Source organism: Phyllobates terribilis, unplaced genomic scaffold, assembly GCF_046119375.1.
Source record: "Phyllobates terribilis strain yellow unplaced genomic scaffold, ASM4611937v1 Scaffold_3__8_contigs__length_932513732, whole genome shotgun sequence".
Classification (NCBI taxonomy): domain Eukaryota; kingdom Metazoa; phylum Chordata; class Amphibia; order Anura; family Dendrobatidae; genus Phyllobates; species Phyllobates terribilis.
In genome coordinates this window covers 741,711,244-741,737,871 of record NW_027362763.1, presented here as the reverse complement: position 1 = coordinate 741,737,871, position 26,628 = coordinate 741,711,244, and the positions used below count along the sequence as shown (strand labels likewise).

Here is a 26,628-nt window from a genome sequence, read left to right as displayed (position 1 = left end):
CAAAGTTGAATGTGCTGACAAAAAATCACACAAAAATCATCAATAGAAATCAAATTTATTAACCAATAGAGGCCTGGATTTGGAGTCACCCCAAAAATTAAAGTGGAAAAACACACTACAGGCTGATCCAACTTTGATGTAATGTCCTTAAAACAAGTCAAAATGAGGTTCAGTATTGTGTGTGGCCTCCACGTGCCTGTATGACCTCCCTACAACGCCTGGGCATGCTCCTGATGAGATTGCATATGGTCTCCTGTGGGATCTCCTCCCAGACCTGGACTAAAGCATCCGCCAACTCTTGGACAGTCTGTGGTGCAACGTGACATTGGTGGATGGAGCGAGACATGATGTCCCAGATGTGCTCAATTGGATTCAGGTCTGGAGAACGGGCGGGCCAGTCCATAGCTTCAATGCCTTCATCTTGCAGGAACTGCTGACACACTCCAGCCACATGAGGTCTGGCATTGTCCTGCATTAGGAGGAACCCAGGGCCAACCGCACCAGCATATGGTCTCACAAGGGGTCTGAGGATCTCATCTCGGTACCTAATGGCAGTCAGGCTACCTCTGGCGAGCACATGGAGGGCTGTGCTACCCTCCAAAGAAATGTCACCCCACACCATTACTGACCCACTGCCAAACCGGTCATGCTGAAGGATGTTGCAGGCAGCAGATCACTCTCCACGGCGTCTCCAGACTCTGTCACGTCTGTTACATGTGCTCAGTGTGAACCTGCTTTCATCTGTGAAGAGCACAGGGCGCCAGTGGCGACTTTGCCAATCCTCGTGTTCTGTGGCAAATGCCAAGCGTCCTGCACAGTGTTGGGCTGTGAGCACAACCCCCATCTGTGGACGTAGGGCCCTCGTACCACCCTCATGGAGTCGGTTTCTAACCGTTTGTGCAGACACATGCACATTTGTGGCCTCCTGGAGGTCATTTTGCAGGGCTCTGGCAGTGCTCCTCCTGTTCCTCCTTGCACAAAGGCGGAGGTAGCGGTCCTGCTGCTGGGTTGTTGCCCTCCTACGGCCCCCCCACGTCTCCTGGTGTACTGGCCTGTCTCCTGGTAGCGCCTCCAGCCTCTGGACACTACGCTGACAGACACCGCAAACCTTCTTGACACAGCTCGCATTGATGTGCCATCCTGGATGAGCTGCACTACCTGAGCAACTTCTGTGGGTTGTAGAGTCTGTCTCATGCTACCACGAGTGTGAAAGCACAACCAACATTCAAAAGTGACCAAAACATCAGCCAGAAAGCATTGGTACTGAGATGTGGTCTGTGGTCCCCACCTGCAGAACCACTCTTTTATTGAGTGTGTCTTGATAATTGCCAATAATTTCCATCTATTGCCTATTCCATTTGCACAACAGCATGTGAAATTGATTGTCAATCAGTGTTGCTTCCTAAGTGGACAGTTTGATTTCACAGAAGTTTGATTTACTTGGAGTTATATTCTGTTGTTTAAGTGTTCCCTTTATTTATTTGAGCAGTGTACTATATGGAGGATTATCGGTGGTGTATTATACTATATGGAAGGCTATGTTGGGCCATTATAATATTTTGAGGACTATGTGGGGGGCCATTATGCTATATGAAAGCAATTATTCAGTGTGAAGGTTTGTGTGGGGTCCATTATACTGTATGTAGGCACATTATAGTGTATAGAGGGCTCTGTGGGGGTCACAGTTGGGGGATTGTACTGTGTTAAGGTCACCATACTTTGCCTCGGGAGTTGAAGTGGGGTACAATAGGGTCATTATACTGTGCATGTGGAGGAATGCACCATAGGGGTATCATACCGTGTTTGGGGGGCACTTTTATTGGCATAATACTTTATGGGGCAGTGAAAGAGGAATCTAGGACTTCAGCGGGAGGGAAATTACTATGTAAAGGCTGGAAAGTTGTGAGATCTGCTCTTCCGTGACACTGACAAATATTTATTTATTTTTTGTGGGGGGGGGGTGGGGCCCGATTAGAGCTTCTGCTCTGGGGCCCCATGATTTCTATGTACGCCCCTGCTTGGATGCCAACCGGTTAACTATGAACTTGAACATAGCTCACTTCCATAGGCACTCTAGAATGGAATGGAGGTGATTGAAAATAAAAAAAACATAAAAGAGGACTAAATAAAAAAATCCTAGAATAAAACTTCTTCAATTTGTTTAATTTCACAGAAACTATTGCTAAGCTTCGCTGCTGACAGCCCTTTAAGCTGCCAATAAATGGTTTATAATAACAGGTCTGGAGGTCTCAGGACTGAATATTGCTGACCAGACACATCAGATGTTTCTCTTTACTATTGTTGGGGTTTATTTTATAGTCAGTGGTTTAGTCCAAACTTTGACGGGTTTTGAATACATTGGCAGGCCAAAACAGCCGCATTTCCTGAGCTGCTGCTTTTCTGTCACAAATAATATCTACTTTTCAGATGCCCTGTGGTGCCTGGGAGCCTTATCCCTCTTGAGGGCAATGACGCCAGAAGGAAACAGGTTTCACATCTGGATGACTGGTCATAAATAATATCCATTCTGCATAGCAGATCTTGGTATATGAAGTTAGAGAAGAGACCACAGTGCCACAGTACAAACAACATGGACAAATATAGCAACAAAAACAGATTGGACTTATGGATTTATCTTTCTTTTTTTTTTTACAGTTCGTGTCTTATATTTTAGTATTCGAGATAATGTTTTACAGTTTGGATTTTTTATATTCAGTACATTGACAGTGTAGTGTCATCTTGTACGTTCCCCTACGGTACTTTTGTATTATGTAAGTTAATTTTAAAGGTAATCTGTCAGTAAGATAAAACTTCTACACTCACCCACTCCCAAACCACGTTTATGGGAATACAGGTTTTTGAAATGTAAATTCACCAAAGCCTTTAAATCTTCTATCTGTTGCTGCATACCATAGAAATTTTCATTTTCAATCATATGCAAATGAGGCATTAAGTGCTCCACTCATGACAAAGCACTTAAGGAGCCACTGCCTCCCAAGCTTATTTTATCTCTCAGCATCAGCCTCTTTAACTTGATTGATTGCTCACAGTCTGATTTTTTTTTTGCTTGGCTGCTGTGACAAAGTAGCTTCTTATATTAATCAGCCAGACATCTAGATTTGTTAAGCCAAGAGAAATACCCTATTGTGTTTGTGTTGACTTGTGAATATGTGTGTTTTTCTGTGGCTGGTCAAGAAGGACATTCTATTATGTGTATAAACCTGAATGTTGACTTCTCTTGGTTTTTAAACTATAATGTTTGTTAATGTGCTAATTACATATTATACTAAAGCCAGCTAGATGTTGATTTACAAGAGCCTCCTGCTATACCATCTATGTAAATTAATTAAATGCTGAAACAATGAGTCCTGAGCCCTGTGGAATAATACCCTCCCTAATCCTTGCTCTGTGGATGTGTGCTTGTAAGAACAATTGTGAACTATTTAAGGAACAAGGCGTCTGTTGCAGGCAGATTTTACAAGGAGAAGCAAAGATCAGACAGACTCTTCAGGACATCAGCTTGGTAGCATGGCTTTATCCAGAGAGACACAGATTTGGATTCTACATGATTCCGGCCTAAGGGTACACCACCCTGACTGGAGTGAAATGGATCTGCTCCATTGACAATCAGAGGATTCGTGTATACATTTTGGGGAAACCAGGTTGGGACAATGAGGTCACCTGGCCCCATGGATATGTTTGGGGTTGCCAGGTGGGACCCTCCGGTCACCTGGAGCCCATGCAGACTTTCGGAGTAGCCAGACTGTCACGCCAGGTGTGGTAAAGACTTAGTGCAACACAAAGGGAAAGGGAGCCCAGACTCTAGGGAAAGGGGGAAGGGGAGACCTCCTAGTCTGGTCTAGTGTCACCCTGTCTCAACTACCGTCCCTATATTTGCTCTTCACCAATCGCCGCACGTGTGCCTCGCTCTGACATTCTCTTGCGTATGGCTAAGGCTAGGGACTGGAGGAGATGAGCACTAGTCGATCACCACTAAACTCTATAGACAACAAAGGTAGACAAACAGGGGTGAATTGCTTAGCTTTAGACGACTCCAGACAGATTCGCACACGGCTTCAAGCTCCAGAGAGGACGAGGGCCTGTTCTTGCTAAAGCCTCACAAGTAGTAATGAATATCGCCGGCACCTCCCTCTCAGACACACCAGGTTTTTATACACCCAGACCAGGGAGCTAATTAGCCAGAGGGAGGTAGCCGCTGGGTCCTAGAGACAGCCTGTAAGAAGATGTCTGTAATGCCAAACGTAGAGATCTCCTGCAACCAACTGTAGGGCGACTGTCTGTCACCTCTGACACACCTGTGACACAGACTGGGACCAGCCGGTCATCTGGCCCCATGGAATCTCTGAGAGTCCAGGGTGGGACCCTTGGGTCTCCTGGCCTTGTACCTTGATGGACTGTCAGCTTCCTAAGCTTGCCGCTACCTCCTCTCTGTGGGGGCCCGCCAAAAGCGGGGTGCCACTGGTTGAGGTAGTTGGCCCTGAAAGTCCCAAAGTCACAGCTGTTCTATTCCCAGGTGGGCAAGCGGAAGGATGAGACTGTGTAATTTTGCACCATCTTGGGTATTTGCTGGGACTGTTCTATGTGTTTATTGTCTGTTTGGTGGTTCAGTAAAATATTGCCACACTGTTTTACCCTCACCCTGTGTTGTCGGACTAGCATTATGCCCACGGAAGTCCCCGGGTCTTCACAGCACTTAACACCAAACAGATAGATCAATCAAGCTGAAAAGGCTGGTGTTGGGCAGAGAATCAACCTGGAGAGGCAGTGGCTTGTTAAGTGCTCTGTCATGCCCAGAGCACTTAAATACTAATTTGCATAATAATGAAAACGCTAATTACTCAGGAATGCAGCAACATATAGGAGATATAAAGGTGCCAATGGATTTAGATTTCAAACACCTGCAATGAATATGCAATTTGGGGAGATTGATTGATAGATTCCCTTTGAGTAAGGTTTCTGAACTCTAAAATAGAATTCCAGCACTGCAAAATGAAAAAAAACCTTCTAAGATACCTACTTTTTAAATGCTGTGACATTTTGTACATTACCTTACTATGAGAACCTGCATTATTTATATTGCTACTTGATTTTTTTTTTAGACAACTGAAAACAAGAAAATCCAAAAAGTAATCAGATAAGGTCTACATTTAATATGGATGACTGTAGCGGTTTCAGTTTTCAGAATGGAAAAAAAGCCTCTAATACCTACTCTCAGAATCCCCCTCTGATGCCATTCCGACGTGTATGTTGGATCAGGAAAGTCCTGACCACCAGTTACCAAACCGTGCCCTCAGTGGCCAGATGACTAGTGATAGAAGACGTCATTTCTTCTAATCCAGTGGTGACGATCTGAGCGGCAGTCCTGGAGCAGAGGGTGGATTGATTAGGGATAAGTCATCAGTATAGTAATCTGGACAGGCCCTTTAATCTCTGATTTATAATCGCCATAGTCTTTCAAAAATACAATATTGTGAATGCAATGCACAATAATCAATTGTGCGCTTAATCAATACGATAGGGGACCAAAACATCGGCTATATGGTACATAAGTAGTAATGCCATACTGTGTCCTATTAATCCTGCCACACTTTGCCCAGATAGAGTCAGGTGTAGATTGTTCAAGAAAAGCATCAGAAATTTGTAGTTTAAAGGAAATCTGTCAGGAAATGTGCGCAGCTGCTGTTCACGGCCGAAGCACTGACCTGGACTGTGGATTCAGGTTGTGCAAAGCGATTTACTCATCTCTAATCTTAACAGCTCATTTACATTTTGAGAAAAACATGGATTTTTTCTGGAATAAGACATCGATCGGACTGCAGATATCAAGGTATCATTTGATTAAAATTTTTCAACGTCCTATGACCTATGTTTCCATACAAACTGCTTAAGAGGGTTAATCCTTGTACCAGATTCCTTTTACAGGGGTTGACTGGACTTAAGCTACAAGTCTGCAGTCACTCTATGTGACTGTGACGCACCCCTGGGCCTGTGTCGCACAGCGTTGCGCATGCAGGAGCTTACCCGGAGCCGGATCTGTTGAGGGTTGTAGTCTCGTGGCGGTGACCCGGTCCGTGCCCAGGGAGTCAGACTAAGTGGCGTTGTATTAGCGGTAGATGTTGGACGACTACGCCACCCGTTGAATGCAGCGAAGGAGCTGCCGCTGCAGGGCAGACCGCTGAGGCCGGTGGTAGGATTGTGCAGCGTGATAGTATCACCCCCAACGGGAGGGGTATGGCCTCAGGGCAGCCGACGTGGATGATGGGGGTAGCAGGAATCACTCAGAGACGATGCGGTGTAGTTCAGGCTCTTTACTGGTGATAAAGATAGACCCTCCCGGAGTACTGGCTAGCGATCGGGGACTGGTCAGTCCTCGAGCAGATGGGATCTCCCCTGGCCAGGCGGAGTTGTAGGCCTCCCAAACTAACTGTACTCTTCTGGCTACCTTGCTAGAGGCGGGTATAAGTAGCCCACGTCCCTGAGTGTACCGTGTGGTGCTCACCCGTATGGCCGGTGACTCGGGGCCTTCTAGTAGCTTCCGCTCCACGACGGCGGTGCTGGTCCCATGCGTGTGACCGTGCCTTCGGGTTTCTTGGCCAGAGGACCTGAAATCCCCTGCCTGACGGATTCTGCTGCTGGGTAGGAGTTAGTCCCCACAGCCTCGGACTCCGGGTCCGGTAAGAAATCTTCTCAGTCAGGGCGAGCTCTGCAGCTGCCAGCCCCTGACTCCTTGTAACACTGCTCCCACAGAGCTCCTGTTGTTTCTTCCCATAGCTGCTTCTCTTCTCTGTCTCTACTTCTGGCATGGCCCAGGAGCTGGGCCCAGCCGGAGCTACAGCTCCCTGTCAGCCCTCCTGGCTGAACTCTCCCTCTGAACTCTCTAACCATGCCTCAGCCCCAGGTTTATATAGGGGAAGTTCTTCCCCTCCCAGGACTGGGCAGGAGGTGTGGCATGCATAGGATTCCTGACCAAGAGACCTCCCACCTGCTCTCAGACGTAATATCTCTATCACTGTGGCAACCAGACCCCTGGGGTGTCACAACTGCAGACTTGTGAATCCTCCCACCATGTGCTGTGAGGATTATCCGGTGCTAGGAGCAGTGGTCATGTGACCGCAAGTATGCGCTATGCATACTCCCTGTCACATTCCAACTAGACTGTTTCTGGCTTCACTCAATGCACTTACATTGAGCGAGGTCATGCCCATCTAGTCAGATTTTGACCTGGAGTATGCATAGCGCATACTTGTGGACACATGACCCCCTCTCTTGACACCGGGGAATCTTCCCAGTATGAGGACCTCAACCCTCTTCAACTCTGGCATATCACAATGCTGCCAGAAAACATTCTCCGTATTTCCTATGAAATCTTGTTAGTGATTCATATAAATGTAAAATTATATTTTCATCTTGGCCCCTTCCAATGCATCCTATGATTATTTACTATTTATTTGCCTTGGCAGCAGCTGCCTGACATTGGTTACTACGACATCTTTTTATTGGCTGATATCACCAATTCCTTTTCATATGCACCCAGTGATACATCACTTAATATGTAATGATGCCATTTATTCCCCCATCCTAAGGGCATAATCTTATATTTATCTACAATAAACTTCATTTACCATTTCTCAGCTTAATGTTCCAAGCCCTCCAAATCCCTCTGTAATATAATACCATCCTCTTCTGTGTTAATTACGCTGCACAGTTTAGTATTGTCTGCAAATATGTAATTTCTACTCTCAAAGCAATTTACTAGTTTCTACTAGTCACACGCTGGGAAAGGGGCGGCATCCCCAGACGGGAAGAACAGTATAAAAATTCCAGTAGGATATTGGGAATATTATAAGGGGCAATGTGCAGTGACTAGAATCAAGTGTCCCGTCCGCATGATACAGGAAGAATAGCCGCAATCCACTGATCATTACCTAAATTACAATGCGGGGTAAAGCATAGATCACCCATGTTTGTCTTTCAACACCAGCCATATGATCCCAGACTAAAAGGGGTTTTCCAGGCTTTCGATATTGCTGAACTATCCCACAGATAGGTCAACAATAGAGAATCGGTGGGTATCCAGCCCCCACAATTAGCTGTTTGCAGCTCTAGATGTAAACATTGCACCGATTCGGGACAGCACTGCTCCGTTGACTGTGCACTGTCTAGTCTGGGTTACTGCAGATCCGCTACTATTCAAGCGAATAGGAGGCAAGCTGCAGTACACAGGAACTTGTAAAAAAGCTGTGTTTTACTGGCTTTGCTGAATGTGAGATCGCTGATTGAAGCATTGTGGGGGTGTTGATTGTGGGGGTGCTGGGTGTCAGGCACACACCGATCCTAGTTTGTTCACCTTCCCTGCAGATATATCATTGATATGAATCTGTCACTAGATTTTTGCTACCCAATCTTGGAGCAGCATAATGTAGAGATAGAGTCACTGATTCCAGCGATGTGTCACTTGTTGGGCTACTTGCTGTAGTTTTGATAAAATCACAGTTTATCAAGAGATTATAACTTGACGACTAGTAAACCTGCTGCCATGTAGTTATATTTGTGAGCCCTGTATAATCCCGACCCCAGCATTGGTTGGCAGCTTTCTGCCTATGCACAGTGCACACATAAAGCAGCCAATCAGTGGTGTGGGTGGGGTTATGCAGAGCTCAGCATTCAGAGATCTGCAGCAGAGAAAACAGTAATTTTATCAAAACTACAGCAAGCAGCAAAGTAAGTGACACATCGCTGGAATCAGGGTCTCTGCCCCTACATCAGCTTGCTCTCAGATGGGGTTTTAAAACCTGGTGACAGATTCCCTTTAAAGTTGTAAACCTGGAAAACATCTTCTGTTTCCCATATATAGGAGGGAATGTATCATTCCCTCTAGCAGGGGGCATTATTCAATGCCTTTTTGACCTTTAGCCATGTGTTGGCACATTTCTAAAAAAATAGTCTGGGCATAGCAAAAGTGTGCACACCAAAGTGTCCCCTATTTTATTAAGAGGTTTGCGTCTCTTAATCAATTTGACTCCGCTTACTCCAGAAGGCTTTGGTTTGAAGGCTGGCGTGTGAAACAGCGGTCTTTATTATTTCCCTTCTCCTAATTCCTAGTTAAGAAATAACATTCACATGACAGTAGTCAGAGGAGAAAAAGAACATTTTTATATTGTTGTAATTATTTTTAATGATTTACCAAATTGGTGTAAGTCAAGGATATTTAGTGATTCAATTAATTTATTTCAATTGCGAGTTCTTAAAGCCGGTTATGTTTGTGTTGACTCGATTCTTCTGCACCTATTTCTGTGGTCGGATTGTTTCCCTTTAAGTACAGTACTCTCTCTTTTAATGTGAATTAGCTAGCAATTGAAATCTGCTCTTTGTTATTTTTCAATTAAGGGTGTTTGCATATTTGAATTCTTTTATGCCTCCCGTGTTACAACCACACGAGAAAGGCAGCTTGTATGTGTCTTCCCTTCACAGTTTATCCTGATTTACTATAGAAAAGAAGGATGCGCTTTGATTCACAGCTTTGCAAAACACAAATTGCAAGTTTTTTTTTAATGAATGATTAAGATTAAAATCATGTAAATGGGCAGTAGACCTAGTAATAATTATTTCTTTATCTTTTTTACCAAATGCATTCAGACTTGTTCATGTGTTACATTATGCAATTATCAAAATCATTACATTTGGAGATGCACTGATTATTTCTGTAGGCTGCCGGAGTTAGATTTGCATCCTTTGTGTTACGCACACAACCCACTCACTTGGTCCATTTTAATTGTCTTTCAGCTTTTTTTTTTTTTCATTTTGATTACACACTTTTATTTTTTTTTTGTAGAAGCCTCTTGTAATTATCTAATTCAGGGAAAATGAATGTAAGGAAATGTTTGGAAGACTTCTTAAAAGAAAGTTAAAGTATTGGGACTGTTTTGTCTAAAATGTGTCTGAATTCATTGTCCAGATTAGGTGTCAAGATATGCAGTACATTCTTATCTGTGTCAAAATGATAAGTCCAGTGATAAACCTGAAAGATAAAACCTGAGGCTCCGATTCATCAAGACCAGCGTTGTTCATGCCTCTTATGATTCAGGCACGTCTGAAAAGTGGCATGCGCCTCCATGCCCTTCGCTTTAAATGTTACTCCATTAAAGGACTGGAGTAAGGTTTATGTTGTAATGCACAACGCAACTTCATAGAATCTTAGAGTTGGAAGGGACCTGCAGGGTCATCGTTTCCAACCCACCGCTCAATGCAGGTTTCACAAAATCATCTCAGACAGATGTCTGTCCAGACTCGGTTTGAAGGAGACCTCACCACCTCTCATGGCAGCCTGTTCCACTCATTAATCACCTCACTGTCAAAAAGTTTTTTCTTCCATTGCTTCTCTTGTTTCCATGTGCAAATGAGAATAAGGATGATCCCTGTACATTGTGACATCCCTTCAGATATTTGTAGACAGCTATTAAGTCTTCTCTTAGCCTTCTTTTTTGTAATCTAAACATTCCCAGATCCTTTAACCGTTCCTCGTAGGACATAGTTTGCAGTTCGCTCACCATCCTGGTAGCTCTTCTCAGAACTTGCTCCATTTTTTCAAAGTCTTTTTTAAAATGTGCCCAGAACTGGACACAGTATTCCAGATGAGGTCTGACCAAAGAGGAGTAGAGGGGGATAATTACTTCACGTGATCTAGACTCTATGCTTTTCTTTATACATTCCACAACTTTTTTTGCTGCTGCATCACACTGTTGACTCATGTGCAGTCTGTGATCTATTAGTATACCCTTTACTGTAGTCTTTTTCACACGTGCTGTTGCTTAGTTCTATTCATCCTATTCTGTAGATTTCATTTTCATTTTTCTTGTCCAGATCTAGAATCTTGCATTTTTCCCTGTTAAATACCATTCTATTAGTTGCTGCCCATTGTTGAAGCTTATCTAGATCCTTCTGAATCCTTTCTCTGTCTTCTCTAGTGTTAGCTATCCCTCCTAGCTTTGCATCTTCTGAAAATGTAATTAGTTTGCCTTCAGTTCTATTATCTAGACATCAGATTGTCATTGATTAGACAAGCGGGCGTTGCCACGCCCTGTTGCACCCCCATCTTGCCTTAGTTTGGGCCATTTTTGAGGAGCTTGCCACACAACTCCTCGTTGCTAAAATTTTTTTTTACTTTTCAAGGCGTTTTACTCTAGAATTCTGTCATAATTTCTTTTATGAAGCAGGGCCTGAGTCTCTAACTTTGGGTTTTGTATGCTGTAAATCGGAGCTTGAGGTACGAGCACATGGCAGACTATATATGACATACTTTGGTTCTTTACACTTGTCAAGTTGTCATCTGTTTGTAACTGATTCAGGACTAAAAACTGGATCCTTTACAAATGGACAATTTGGTTTCCATTTTGAACACCTCTAGTTTTCTGGGCATAGAGTGCTAAAAAATGGATCTGTTAACAGATTACGGTACATTCAGGATGACCATCCGTTATGACCTGTTCTCCACAGATCCAGTTGCTATCCGTTTTTTTTTGCCCAGACAAAAAAGTTGTGCAAGCTATGTGTTTTACGTAATTAAAAAAAAAAACAGATTGCAGCTGGGAAGGAGACAAACGGAAGACATTTTATATAACACCTCCATTCTCCTGCCAATTAATACATCCTGTACTGGAAAATTTGAATGATGTTTTTGTGATCCCAAAATAGATCCAAAAATAGAAATAACTACTAGACATGTGACCAGACCCTTAAAGGGGTTGTCCAGGCTTCCTCACTCTTCCCTGTGCTAGTTGGTGGTCACATGACTGTATGGCTGTGATTTGCATACTTGCAAATAGAAGTGAATTGAAAGAAGCAGGATGAGTGTAGTCGGCAGTACATTAATTTCCATCATTTATTCTTACTTCCATTGTTTTTTCCCAGACATTGGAGTGAAAGAATGAAATTAACAACAGTGCCAGATCCATCACATGACCCAAACTGGTGGCATCTAACGGACCCAATAGACTGTAGTGTGGTCTGTTTGGTTTCTGTTATGGTGTTCAGCTTTGTACTGTCTAAGATAGTGCCACATGCTACTCTTTTTTTTAAAGGGAACCTGTCACCTGAAAAAATGCTATTAACCTGCAGACACAGAGTTAATCTGCTGGTTAATAGCTTTCTGAACCTGCCCAGCGTCCGCACTTAGACCCCTGTTGCCGGGAGGAAATTAAGTTTCTTCCTCCTGGAAGCATTTCCGGTTTCAGTCAAAGGGGCGGCACCAGCACAGGTTCAGTTACCACTCATTGTATAGATAGTGACAGCTGTAACCACTCCCCCTGGCACTGACTGACAGCAGCTCAGCATTAGGGCCGGCTGTCAGTCAGTGGGGGGCGCAGTTACAGCTGTCACTCTCTATACATAGAGCGGTGACTGAACCGTGCCAAAGCCGCCCCCGTGACTGAAACCGGAACACTGCTGGGGGGAAGAAAGTTTATTTCCTCCCAGCAGCGGGGCTCTTAGTGCCGACGACGAGCAGGATCAGAACGTTATTAAGCTGCAGATTAACCCCATATCTGCAGGTTAATAGCGTTTTTTCAGGTGACAGGTTCCCTTTAAAGCAATCCAGACACTTTCCCTGGACCTTTAATATATGTAGTCAGAGTCCTTACACCTATGTCATATAAACACTGTGCTGTTGGAGCCTACAACCGTATATTCTGTGTTGTATTGTCCCACCACATAGATGGAGCCCTACCATTTGATGTAGGCTTTGCTTTTTGGGCAGTGGCGTCACAAATCTAGAGGCAGCCACTATAGTGCATAAAACAATACTTTCTAGAATCGTGTATATACAGTATGCTATGACTTTATCCTTAGAAAGAGTTAGCTTTCTGTATTTGCAAATGAATGGTGACTCATGAAAGTGTTTAAAGTTGTCAGATTAATCAGCACCAATTACCCAGATTTAGTGCTTCAAACATGTCATTGAAATTGATCCACTTTGATGCTGGGAAGAACTTTTTAGAAATGTCAATAGGTGCAGCGATGTCACTTCAAAGGGACCCGCTTGTTCAGAGTCTCTTCTGACTAATGTACTGGCTCCCCAAGAACACTTACCTGAGTGCATTTATTTCCACTAGGATCCTGTTATTGCCAAGAATGACATCATTTTGGAGCAATGCAGTAAGGCCCATATTAGTTTAAATATTAGACCTCAAAGCGAATGAATAAGAACCCCTCCCTGACAATTGGAAATAATTCGACCAATAACACAATTGTGCCTTTGCTCACACAAATTCTGGAATTAAACAATAGTGGGTGTTGACTGTTCCATTATGGAAGATTTTCAGTAGTAATAGAAAAAGACCACTATTATTAGAGTGAAATAATTCCTCCCAAAAATGTGCACCTTTGAAAGCTCCTTGTCTACCATTTAACGAGTTGCCCTTATTTTACACAATTTAGTGTAGATACACTTTGTGCAGTCTTCAAAAAGATATATATTTTTGGAATAGGTTTTTAGCAAAAATGATAATGATCTCTCTGCAGGATTGAGGGGAAGTCAAATTCCATATCGACATCTTGTGAAAAAGTCAACAAAATGACCATACATCATTAGATGAATGTCGGATGAACCTACTGGTTTTGGTGAGAAAGGCCAACCATCTAGTGTTTGTGTCCAGAGTCTGAGTGCATGACCATCTTTAGGGAAACCTTTATTTTATCTATACAGTGGCTGGAAAAGTATCTCATAAAACTACTGCCATCCATGGACCGATTATTGCGAAATTAAAATCCCTGTGGTCTCCACATTTCGGTACTGAGTTGGTAGACTTTGTAGCAAGAGTGATTTCAATAATCAGTATTTATTGAAGAACTGCTGTTAAGGCAATTAACTAATATATATTATATACAGTATATATTATAGGGTTTCACATTCTCAGGTAGACAGTAGGTAGTGTTCGCACAGGCACTGGATTCTTGTATCAAAACAATGGGACGTTTGTTTTTTAATGGTTGCACAGCACTGCAGGCAGGGTAAGCAAAGCAGGTGTAGCGCTGGCCTATGCTGTAGTCCATTGGCTCAGAGGTCAGGGGACTATTGGCTGATATGTGCCCCGGGGCACGACTCCTCCAACAGATAATGTTATGAGATATACCCCTTCAACCTAGCTCTCACCCCTCCTGAGACTTTGAGCGCCCCTCAGAGGTGATCTTGGGCCCCTTCTTTTGGGTATCCCTGAAAGGTGACCTCAGGCTCCCTTGACTGCTCATGGAGTTCTCCATAGCCAAGTATCTTTCCACCAAGTTCATTAGGTCATTTATGTGTTCTGGGTATTTCTCTGGGCAACCCAATTTTGGACCGATTTAAGTAGTGATTGTATAAATCTGTCTACTACCACTCTTTCCACCATTTGTGCCTGAGAGCAGGTCTCCGGCTGCAGCCATTTCTGGATCAGGTGTAACAGATCAAACATCTGGGACCAGGGAGCCTTGTCCCTTTGGTAGCGCCAGAGGTGCACTTTTTGCATCTTGATGGAGTGGGTTACACCCAAATCTATCAGAATATCCGCCGTCAGCTTGTTGTACTGTTTGGCATCCTGTAGGGCAAGGTCGTAGTACACTTTCTGCCTTTTCCCAGTGAGGTATGGAGCTAGGACCTCCGTCCATTGCTCTGGGGGCAGTTTCTCCCTGTCTGCCACCCTTTCAAAGACAGGAAAGCCTCAATGTCATCCTCCAGTGTAGTTTTTGTGCGGGGCCTCCCATACTGTTTGCCTCACATGGCTACTTTCACCTTGGCTGGCAAGAGGTGCCGTCTCCCTGGCCCGGACAGTTTTTGCCATCTGCTCCTGATGCTGCTACTTCAGGAGTTTGTTGGTTTCTTGTTGGTAACGCCTGGACCAGGAATCTGTTACCAAAAAACGCTGCAGATGAGGTTAATTTGCAGGTTAATAACATTATTATGCTGCTTGGCGCCCGCACTTAGCCGACCTCTGCGGGAAGAAAATTAACTTTATTCCACCCACAACATTCCTGTTTAAGTCATGGGGGCTGGTGGAATAGAAAAGCAGTTTTCCCATGTGAGGTTTTCTATTGGAGGAGGCTGATGGATGGGTCTGGTCACTGCTCCTCCACCAGCAGTTATTACAGTGGTGGCCAAAAGTATTGGCACCCCTTCAATTCTGTCAGATAATACTCAGTTTCTTCCTGAAAATGATTGCAATCACAAATTCTTTGGTATTATTATCTTCATTTAATTTGTCTTCAATGAAAAAACACAAAATGCATACAATTCCACACCAAACCTAAAAAAGGGGGTGGACAAAAGTATTGGCACTGTTTGAAAAATCATGTGATGCTTCTCTAATTCCTGTAATTAACAGCACCTGTAACTTACCTGTGGCACCTAACAGGTGTTGGCAATAACTAAATCACACTTGCAGCCAGTTAACATGGATTAAAGTTGACTCAACCTCTGTCCTGTGTCCTTGTGTGTACCACATTGAGCATGGAGAAAAGAAAGAAGACCAAAGAACTGTCTGAGGACTTGAGAAACGAAATTGTGAGGAAGCATGAGCAATCTCAAGGCTACAAGTCCATCTCCAAAGACCTGAATGTTCCTGTGTCTTCCGTGCGCAGTGTCCTCAAGAAGTTTAAAGCCCATGGCACTGTGGCTAACCTCCCTAGATGTGGACGGAAAAGAAAAATTGACGAGAGATTTCAACGCAAGATTATGAGGATGGTGGATAAAGAACCTCGACTAACATCCAAGCAAGTTCAAGCTGCCCTGCAGTCCGAGGGTACAACAGAGTCAACCCGTACTATCCGTCGGCGTCTGAATGAAAAGGGACTGTATGGTAGGATACCCAGGAAGACCCTACTTCTTACCCCGAGACATAAAAAAGCCAGGCTGGAGTTTGCCAAAACTTACCTGAGAAAGCCTAAAACGCTTTGGAAGAATGTTCTCTGGTCAGATGAGACAAAAGTAGAGCTTTTTGGCAAAAAGCAACAACATAGAGTGTACAGAAAAAGAAAAGAGGCATTCAAAAAAAAGAACACGGTCCCTAAAGTCAAACATGGCGGAGGTTCCCTGATGTTTTGGGGTTGCTTTGCTGCCTCTGGCACTGGACTGCTTGACCGTGTGCATGGCATTATGAAGTCTGAAGACTGCCAACAAATTTTGCAGCATAATGTAGGGCCCAGTGTGAGAAAGCTGGGTCTCCCTCAAAGGTCATGGGTCTTCCAGCAGGACAATGACCCAAAACACACTCCCAAAAGCACTATAAAATGGTTTGAGAGAAAGCACTGGAGACTTCTAAGGTGGCCAGCAATGAGTCCAGACCTGAATCCCATAGAACACCTGTGGAGAGATCTCAAAATGGCAGTTTGGAGAAGGCACCCTTCAAATATCAGGGACCTGGAGCAGTTTGCCAAAGAAGAGTGGTGTACAATTCCAGCAGAGCATTGTAAGAAACTCATTGATGGTTACCGGAAGCGGTTGTTCGCAGTTATTTTGGCTAAAGGTTTTGCAACCAAGTATTAGGCTGAGGGTGCCAATACTTTTGTCTGGCCCATTTTTGTAGTTTTGTGTGAAATGATCAATGATTTGATTTTTGCTTCATTCTCTTTTGTGTTTTTTCCTTGCAAGCAAATTAAATGAAGATAATAATGCCAAAGAATTTGTGATTGCAATCATTTTCAGGAAGAAACTGAGTATTATCTGACAGAATTGCAGGGGTGCCAATACTTTTGGCCACCACTGTATATGGGCTGGAGATCTGTGCAGTTTATGAGGAAACCTGCGCTAACAAGAGGAGGAGGAGAAGCTGTCATACAGTGGGTATGGAAAGTATTCAGACCCCTTTAAAGTTTTCACTTTTTGTTTCATTGCAGCCATTTGGTAAATTCTAAAAAGTTCATTTTTTTTCTCATTAAAGTACACTCTGCTCCTGATCTTCACTGAAAAAAAAACAGAAATGTAGAAATTTTTGCAAATTTATTAAAAAAGAAAAAGTGAAATATCACATGGTCATAAGAATTCAGACCTTTTGCTCAGTATTGAGTAGAAGCACCCTTTTGAGCTAGTACAGCCATGAGTCTTCTTGGGAATGATGCAACAAGTTTTTCACACCTGGATTTGGGGATCCTCTGCCATTCTTCGTTGCAGATCCTCTCCAGTTCCGTCAGGTTGGATGGTGAACGTTGGTGGACAGCCATTTTCAGGTCTCTCCAGAGATGCTCAATTGGGTTTAGGTCAGGGCTCTGCCTGGGCCAGTCAAGAATGGTCACAGAGTTGTTCTGAAGCCACTCCTTTGTTATTTTAGCTGTGTGCTTAGGGTCATTGTCTTGTTGGAAGGTGAACCTTCAGCCAAATCTGAGGTCCAGAGCACTCTGGAGGTTTTCATCCAGGATATATCTGTACTTGGCCGCATTCATGTTTCCTTCAATTGCAACCAGTCGTCCTGTCCCTGCAGCTGAAAAACACCTCCATAGCATTATGCTGCCACCACCATGTTTCACTGTTGGGATTGTATTGGGCAGGTGTTGAGCAGTGCCTGGTTTTCTCACTTAGAACTTTTTGGTGATAATTCTATCTTCGTCTCATCAGACCAGAGAATCTTATTTCTCATAGTCTGGGAGTCCTTCATGTGTTTTTGAGCAAACTCTATGCGGGCTTTCATATGTCTTGCACTGAGGAGAGGCTTCCGTCGGGCCACTCTGCCATAAAGGCCCGACTGGTGGAGGGCTGCAGTGATAGTTGACGTTGTGGAACTTTCTCCCATGTCCATACTCCATCTCTGGAACTTTTTAGAATTTACCAAATGGCTGCAATGAAACATAGAGTGAAAAATGTAAAGTAGTCTGAGTACTTTCCATACCCACTGTACCTGTATAAGGGTATGTGCACACTGTCCGGAGCCGCCTGTGGCACTGACACGGCAGAATAGCCACCTGCGGACTTTCCTCATAGAAATTAGGTCTATGAGGAAAGCCCGCATGTGGTCTGGAAAGACTCGCCGCATGTCAGTTTCCACGAATGAGCCGCAGACGCATAGTGGACGTAGGATTTCTAGAAATCCCATCCACTATGCTGTAACACCTGGTCGTTGCGGGTTTGATGCTTTATAATACACAGCTTCAAACCCGCAGCGGCTCCTGACTGTGGGCACATACCCTAATGGTAAATGCCAAAAAATCATGTCCCCAACACATCTGATAAAATAAAGATAATGTGTCCAACCCCGGTAACCCATTCTGCAGCCGGTAAAACACAGTTTAATAAAGCCGCTATAGGAGGCAAACGGTGCAAAAGTTTTAATGAAACCCAATTGTTAAAAAGATTTTTATTATTTTATTGCATGCATTTAAGTAAGAAAAATAAACTGTCCCAAAAGGTGAAGAACCCTTTTAACTGATTGTGCTTTTTTAATTATCTATTTTATTCTTAACATAGTTATAATAATATTGGAGAAAATCTACACACTTGCTGCACTTGCATAGCACAATTTGACATTTGTCTTAATACAAGCTTCTCAGGTTTTCCCGGTAAGACAAACTTTATTGTCATTAAATTATGTACATGCATTTATGTTAATTGACAAAATTCTTTAGGTTATTTCAGGACAATGTATTTTATTAGAGTATTAATATAGTGTTCAGTTAATTGTTTTTGTTTTTTGTTTTACATCGATCATTACTAGATGGGGTGTCTGTATGAGAGATGTTACTTTAGTTTTATTACTTGTATTTAAAAACCCTTACCCCTGTGGATATAAAGGTCTGTCTGAATTGGAGGACACTTCCCGCATTGGAACGTTAATCTAGTTCCTGGTCCAGTCTTTTAATCTGTAAAACACATTGGCACCGATTCATCAAGACTGGCGATTTTCACACCTCTTGATGACGGAGCATGCTGGAGTTACACTCCTGATTCATTAAAAGCCAATTAATGAATCAGGAGCATTTGACAAGTAGCGTACACTTTGCCAGAAATCTTACTCCTGTCCCTGACTGGCGTAGGGAGCGCCACAGCTCATAGAGCCGGGAGAAACTGTTGTCAAAACTCTGAGTTGCGCAAAAAGTTTGCGACTTTTCAAAGCAATTTACAGGAGAATTCTGCCAATTTTGCTTTGATGAATTGGTGCCATTGTTGTTAAGCAAGCAACATTGGGCATTTGGAGCAGTCCCAAGTCTGTCAAGGGATAATGCTTGTATTGCTTTAAAGGGGTTGTCCACTAGTCAGACAACTCCTTCTGAATACTTCTGTTTCCCCCTCGTAAAATAATGACACCTATACTCGCCTCCGGTGCTGGCGCCGTTCCTGCAGTGTCGAGACTGGCTCTCTCAGGGATAACAATGTCACGTGATCCCCCTGACCAATCAGCGCGGTCTTCACTCTCCCCTACTTTGGACAAATCAACTCAATGCACTTAAAGTGGTTTTCCCACAAGCAAAGTACATTTTAATCAATAAATTTTGGAATAAAAAATAAGTTCCACAATTGGATGTGTTAATAAAATGTTCCTGTGCTGAGATAATCTTATAAATGTGCCCCTGCTGTGTGCTGTGTAATGGCTGTGTCTGACCGTACAGGAACATGGTCTGATGATACCACATCTCCTGGGCAGGGAGGACGCAAAAGAGTATACAGACATTACAGCAGGGGATCACAGCTGATTGTTTATGTGAGGAAAAACATTTCACTGCTTGTTTTTAAGTAATGTTTTACTTCAGAAAGAATCAGCTGTGATCCCCGGCTGTCCTGTCTGTATACTCTTTTGCGTCCTCCCTGCCCAGGAGCTGTGGTATGATCAGACCATGTTCCTGTACGGTCAGACACAGCCATTACACAGTACACAACAGGGGCACATATATAAGATTATCTCAGCACAGGAACATTTTATTTAAACACATCCAATTGTGGAAATTATTATTATTCCAAGATCTATTGATTAAAATTAACTTTGTTCTTGGGAAAACCCCTTTAAGTTCACCTTCAATCTTAAAAACTATGAAAGTATAAAACGAATTTATCAGTACCTATATCCCGTTGCAGAAGATGTGGCCGGGAGGGCTCTAATTTTAATATTTGTCTGTCTTAACCTGCTGCACATTAATTTGGCAAGACATTGTACCGAAGTACGTTCAGCTTTAGGAGACTAAACGCGTCCCCTTTCTGAACACTATGATAGCTGTTTATTACCATAAGCTTAAAACTTTGCAGATTACATTATGAACAGTTGAACATGGTACCTCCAGGTATTTATAAATTGCTCTCAAGAATATCCTAGACTTGTGGCGGTCCACAATTCATTTTCTGACATTTTGGCTGTTTTGTTTTGATTTTCCCATGTTGTCAAACAAAAAGGCAAGTGGACCTTTAAGGTAGTCCTTAAAATACTGCCATATGTACACCTCCAATTACATCAAATGATGTCAGAAGCTTCCAAAGCCATGATAATACTTTCTGGAATTTTACAAGCTATTTAAAGTCTTATGGAAAACTCTGACCCTCTGGAATTTTGATAAAGGTGAATAATTAATGAAATAATTTGTATATAGTGGGAACAACTCATAGTTTGATGACATGCAATCTTTGAAGGGGTTAAGAATTTGGATTACTTTAACCTTAGTTTATGGAATTGTATGACTTTTTTATTGTAAAATTCAATTAAAATTATGAGATAAAATGTAGTGCATCAGCATTAAAAGTAAGTGGATAAATTAATTTTTTTTTAAATAAATGTCACATACAGATACACTCCTCAACATTGAAATTGCAGTAACAAGAAGGGCAAGCTGTGGAGTTAAGAAAATAACACGATCGATGGACTAGTTAATGATATGCAAATGATGGAAACGTTTTAAGCATCTCAATAATTTCACTATCAAGTATGAGTGGCGCACACCGAAATGCATGCACTTTCAAGCCGTGTACTGCTAACATTGAGGTTATTCCACACCTTAACACCAGACATGTTCCTCATGCTACTGTGAGCAGCTTACATGGCCTAAACATGCCATCATGGTATGCCGCTTTTCCGGTCTTGTGTCTCATCGAGCACATCTAACACGTCATTAGTAGACAGTCGCAAAGGGAGCTGCCAGCAGCGGATCTTGATGATATGATTTGTGTGATCAAGTACATTCAGCGTGGCAGAAGAGATATCTTGCAATAAAAGCTGCAGTCAGTCAATGTGACTGCAGATTTCTGAATCCTGACGTCCCATTTGAGACTCCCATGAAATGAAACGTCACGAGAAGTAAAGCAAAAGATTACAAATATAGAGAATAGCTGTATGGGGATAATGTAAGGGAATTTTATAACAAAAAAAAATTAAAAAAAGTGGTTATGGCTTAAAGATAGATATTTATAAAGGGCTTTTTAGATATAGGACCACCACTTTCAGGCAAGTGCAAAATGCAAACATTGCAAAAAAAATAGTTATACTATCGGTGTCTGTGGAACAATTGAGAATGATAGAGTTAAAAAAAATTCTGAGTCATTACTTAAGGATTCATTATGCAAGTAATTAATTATGGACATAGAATTGTTAGCCCCCAACCCTCAGGCTATAGATGTTAATACATCATTAACAGGGACTGACGAACACAAGATAGAATTACTGAAAAACAAAAAGACCGTAAAGGAGAGGAAAGGGAAACCCTGGGGTGGATAAATTGGGAAGGAAAAGAAGCTAGAAGGTGAGAGGAGAAAAGAAAGCGAAAAATAGTAAAGGTAAGAAGGGTGTTATGTGTTCTTTTCAATAGGAATTTATTAATGTGATTTATTTAATGGTTATTCCCTTATGTTCTTAAGTGAAATTGTTGCTTTTCTCTCCGTTCAGAGTCTTATGTGACAGCTGATAGACTGGATGCTGTGAGCGAAGCTTTTGTTGATCTCTCTTTGAGTCCAGATGAGAGGTGTTCAGAAAGGGTCTCCTCTGTGAGAAACATCACAGGCCGCAGGTAAGAGTTGTGTCTTTGTCTGTTCGGTACTTAGAATTGTTGGACATTTTGTAATTATTTTACCCGTACATAATAACGGAGTTAATTAGCAACAAGATTACAACAAGGGAAAAAATACACAGGTCTCCAAACCATGTGACAATGAGTAAAAAAGCCGACCTTTCAGCCCTCCCGAACCGCATTCACAGAGAAAGTAAAGATTGTGATGATTGTAGGGTGTATGTTGTGAGTTTATGGAGGGCAACACTATGTAATTGTACTTTGATATTGCACAAACCTGGGCTTTTTTCTTTTTCCTATGCTTTCGTTATGTACATTTAGTCCTCTGCATTGGTTATACAGTTGAGTCACACATAGACATGCTGACATTCATTAATCAGAGGTGCGTCAAACTCTATCCCGTGGGCCAAATCTGTCTCTCAGTGTGAGTATATTCGGCCCGCAACGCCATGGGGCCATATTTCTGTATGGAGCACTATGTGGGGCCCATTATTCTGTATGGAGGACTATGTGGGGCCCATTATTCTATATGGAGGACTATGTGTGGGGCCCATTATTCTGTATGAAGGACTATGTGGGGCCCATTATTCTGTATGGAGGACTATGTGGGGCCCATTATTCTGTATGGAGGACTGTGTGGGGCCCATTATTCTGTATGGAGGACTATGTGGGGCCATTATACTGTATGGAGGACTGTGTGGGGCCCATTATTCTGTATGGAGGACTATGTGGGGCCCATTATACTGTATGGAGGACTATGTGGGGCCCATTATTCTGTATGGAGGACTATGTGGGGCCCATTATACTGTATGGAGGACTATGTGGGGCCCATTATTCTGTATGGAGGACTATGTGGGGCCATTATACTGTATTTGATAAGGAAAAACTTCCTCAATTTTAGACATTTTTTAATAAATACCAAGGTTGGCCCGTGACTTTGACCAAGCTTTTCATTTTGGCCCTCTGTGTATTTGAGTTTGACATCTCTAATATATTTGGAAAAAAAACAAACAAACAAACATAAACCTTGCAATGTTCACTGTTCACAGTGGCCATTAGTTCTTATACTACTTATAAACTAAACTCATACTTCCTTTTCTTTAATGAAGGCTTTCCAACAGTCTCCTTATCATTACAGATGGGATTACAATGTCAGATAACACCTCTATACCCAGTAGGCCGCAGTATCCAGCATTCATTCACATTGGGTGATGTTACCGCTCACCTTCTCCCCGTCCCTTCACAATGAAGAGCAATATTATATACTTTAATACAATTCGGTTGGGTCTGAGTCAGTTTAGTGTTGCTGATGTCCATGTGGCAGACAGGAAATAGTCTAATAAGGCCTAGATGCCAATGTGAAAATTGCAGAACTTATCTATTTATTTTTATAATATAGACAGTGATATGAAAAAAATATATATTTTTTTAAAATACATTTACAGATTACAGACGTGGAGAGGTGGCTTTATTGCTTTGCTCCTGCTCTCATGTCTGCATACAGTCATAACAGTGGACTTTCAGTTTGGGGCAGGAAAATAATTTGGAAAATGTCAGGAGCAATGCATGCTGGGAAGTGAGAAGGAAAAGTTAAGGAACCAGTAGTGCTGGCAGAATGTTGATAAAGATGTACTGCTCACTTAAAAGAGAGGATGGCAAGTTAAAGAGCATGAAGATCGGGACATTTCCTAGAAATATTAGACCTGTATATGCACCAAATGCTATTTGAACTGATTGTGAGGGATGAAGGCATAAAGGTCATGCTTTTCTGTAAGTTTTGTATTAAAGGACAGGTTCATGCTGGGGCACATTCAGATTTATTGGTCACCTTTAACTTTGCTCTCAGGAAATCATTAAAATGAATAGTAAAGATGTATAGGCATAAAATATCTTTTTACTTTTTAGTGTTTTTGCTCTTTGGAGGGTATGATGGACCATATTCTTTTGTGACATTGGGGACTTTATTCTCTATATCTATCTGAATTTTTAAGTTGTATACCTTCCAAGTGTATGCAAAACGGAGACATCCGAAAGCACAGAATATATACCTAGGGTAATATCAGTCGCCCATACATCACCTGTACAACCCGTGTTATTATTCTCGCCATACAGCATAATTGAACCAATTTCAATGCATCAAATTAAGACGTCTGGATAGGGACGCTTCGCCGAGTCAGTGTTATTGTCATTGCAAGTATCTACCTGCATTGTTTCTAAGAATTGTAGAACAAACCATTTTGTCTGTCAAGATGTTTTTTTTTTCCCTTTTTTATTTGTTTTTCTTCTTTTTATATAATGCTTGTTACATGAAGTAACCTGTACAAAGCAACCACCTACTCATGACTGGCAGAAATAATACTTTTGTCTGCACGGTGTACTGATCAAAATGAGCACATATCGTGAGAAGACAGTGTGATATTTTGGCCATATATACAAGATCAGAACATCTGAAACTTTTTCTATTTCAATTGTTTCACCAGCCAAACCTTGGGCCGCCGCTGTGGTTGATTTCCACAGCAAAAGATGGATATTTAGATGTGAAGTTATTTGCACGTTATGGTCACGCATTACCGTCATAAGAGTGCCAACCAAAGTTTAAATACACAGAGCATGATCTCTCAAGAACCTCTTTAAATTCTGCTGAGTCTTGTAAGATGAATTAATGGTACCTTCTCCATTCACCTCTGGAGGAGTTGCAGAGATAGACATGTAAGAATGATGAGCCAGTGGTTCTCTCACCATGAGGCAGGGGTCAGCCATAAATATCTATGCTGGGAACATCCCTTTAAATCTTTTCTTTTTGGCCATTTAAACAACCTCCATATAGCATTGTATATTTAGATCATATATGCTTAAGCAAGAAAGTCTTTGACAATAAAAAAAAAATGGCAAAGACTTTTTGACCACATCTGATGGGATTCACTGATCCTCTTGACCGGAAGCTCATCCTCGAAGTCCAGAGAGTCACCCCATCCCATTGACACAAATTTGTGCTCAGGATCTTTTACTCTTTGTAGGAAATCTGTCAGTAGGATGATCAGCCCTTCTAAGCCATCTATATGGGCACGCCGGTTATAGGAAGCTGAATAAAATGATACCTTGATATCTGTGATCCGATGTCTTATTTCAGAGAAATACGCCTTTTTCTTAAATGTAAATGAGCTGTTAAGATCTATGGGCCGGACATAGATCTCCCTGGGAATCTGCCCTCAGAGCTTATTTTATATGGGAAGAGGTGTTACTAGTGTGAGACATGTAATGACTGACAGTCTGCTCTCCTGATCTACATGTCTCATACTGGTAACATACCCCTTTCATTTAAAATAAGCTTTGGCGTTAGATTCTCATGGAGATCTATGTCCCACCCATAGATCTTAATAGCTCATTTACATATTAAGAAAAACTTGAATTTCTCTGGGATAAGACATTGGATTGCAGTTATCAAGGTATCATTTTAATTTAATTTCTATGACCTAAATGCTTATGTAGACGTCTAAGGAGGGTTCATTCTACTGACCTATTCCCTCTAATAATTATGTTTTTTCTCTACGTTTTTTTCTGAAAAAACTACAGTCATTATAACGTCCTAGACACTTATACGAGCTGCTTCTAATTCTGAGAAATTCACTTTAATTTCGCTGTAGTTTAACTATTGATGTAACGATAAAAGAAAACTTCATTAGGACTTAGATGAGGAATTAGACTTGCAGAAAGTATTAGATTTCCTTGCTACTGTTTTGCCAGCGTTGAGGTCTAGAACGTTGAAGATCTTTAAGACGGAATATTATATTGCATTATTATTTGCACACACAAACAGTACAGTTAGATATCTGCCTATACAAATATACACCAATATCCCTTTACTTAAGGTACCGAGGACAAAAGAGGCATCTGACACACAGGCTTCATCAAACGTCTTATGTATAGTTGGAGGTTCCTTGCGCCAAGACAAACTCTTTGCTGACAGAGAAGCTTGACAATTATTTTACCTTAATCTATTACTTGGCCCGTCCCAGAATGACCTTGTTTACTCATCTCAAAGTCTTTGAGTGCATTTTAACTTGGCACACAAACAGGACATGTGGCATCTCTAAGGAAGGCATTGGTATTTCAAGATATGCAGAATGCTTGAAAGAAATTTCCTGCAAGTCACAATGTAGGATTTAACTTTTTCACTGTTTTTTCCCTGTGTTCATCTTTTGTTGTTACCTTAAAGGGGTTGTCCACTACTAGGACAACCACTTCTTAAACTAAATGTTCGGCCCCAATAAAATAAAAAAACCTTTTCTCACCTCCTCTGCTGGCTCCGATCCAGCGGTGTCGGCACTTGTGGTGCCGGGGCAGTGATGTGCCTGGCACCCAATCAGCGCTGGCGTCGCTATCCCCACCTTCGCACTAACTGAGCATGAAGAGGAAGCCAGGGCTGCAGCTGATCCCGGACTTCCTCTTCATGTTCAGTTTGCCTGTTGGCGGTGGCCAGAGACGCCATCGCTGATTGGGCGCCAGGCATCATGTGTCATTCCACCGCATCAATGCCCCGGGAGCGCTGGAATGGAGATGGCACGGGAGGTGAGTATGGGTTTTTTATTTTATATGGGCCAAATACTTAGTTTAAAAAGGAGTTGTCGTAGTAGTAGACAACCCCTTTAAGGTGAATATGATGCCTCACTT

At 42.3% G+C, this 26,628-nt stretch overlaps 1 protein-coding gene across 3 annotated transcripts in view; it reads left to right on the top strand.

Annotated features, from left to right (window-relative positions):
* WDPCP (WD repeat containing planar cell polarity effector) overlaps nucleotides 1–26,628 on the top strand; it is a 420,756-nt gene that overhangs the window by 348,765 nt on the left and 45,363 nt on the right. For all 3 annotated transcript variants that reach the window (XM_073672146.1, XM_073672144.1, XM_073672145.1), the window contains exon 15: nucleotides 21,837–21,957. In XM_073672146.1, the coding sequence (XP_073528247.1) occupies nucleotides 21,837–21,957 (121 nt within the window). The remainder of the gene's footprint in view (nucleotides 1–21,836; nucleotides 21,958–26,628) is intronic.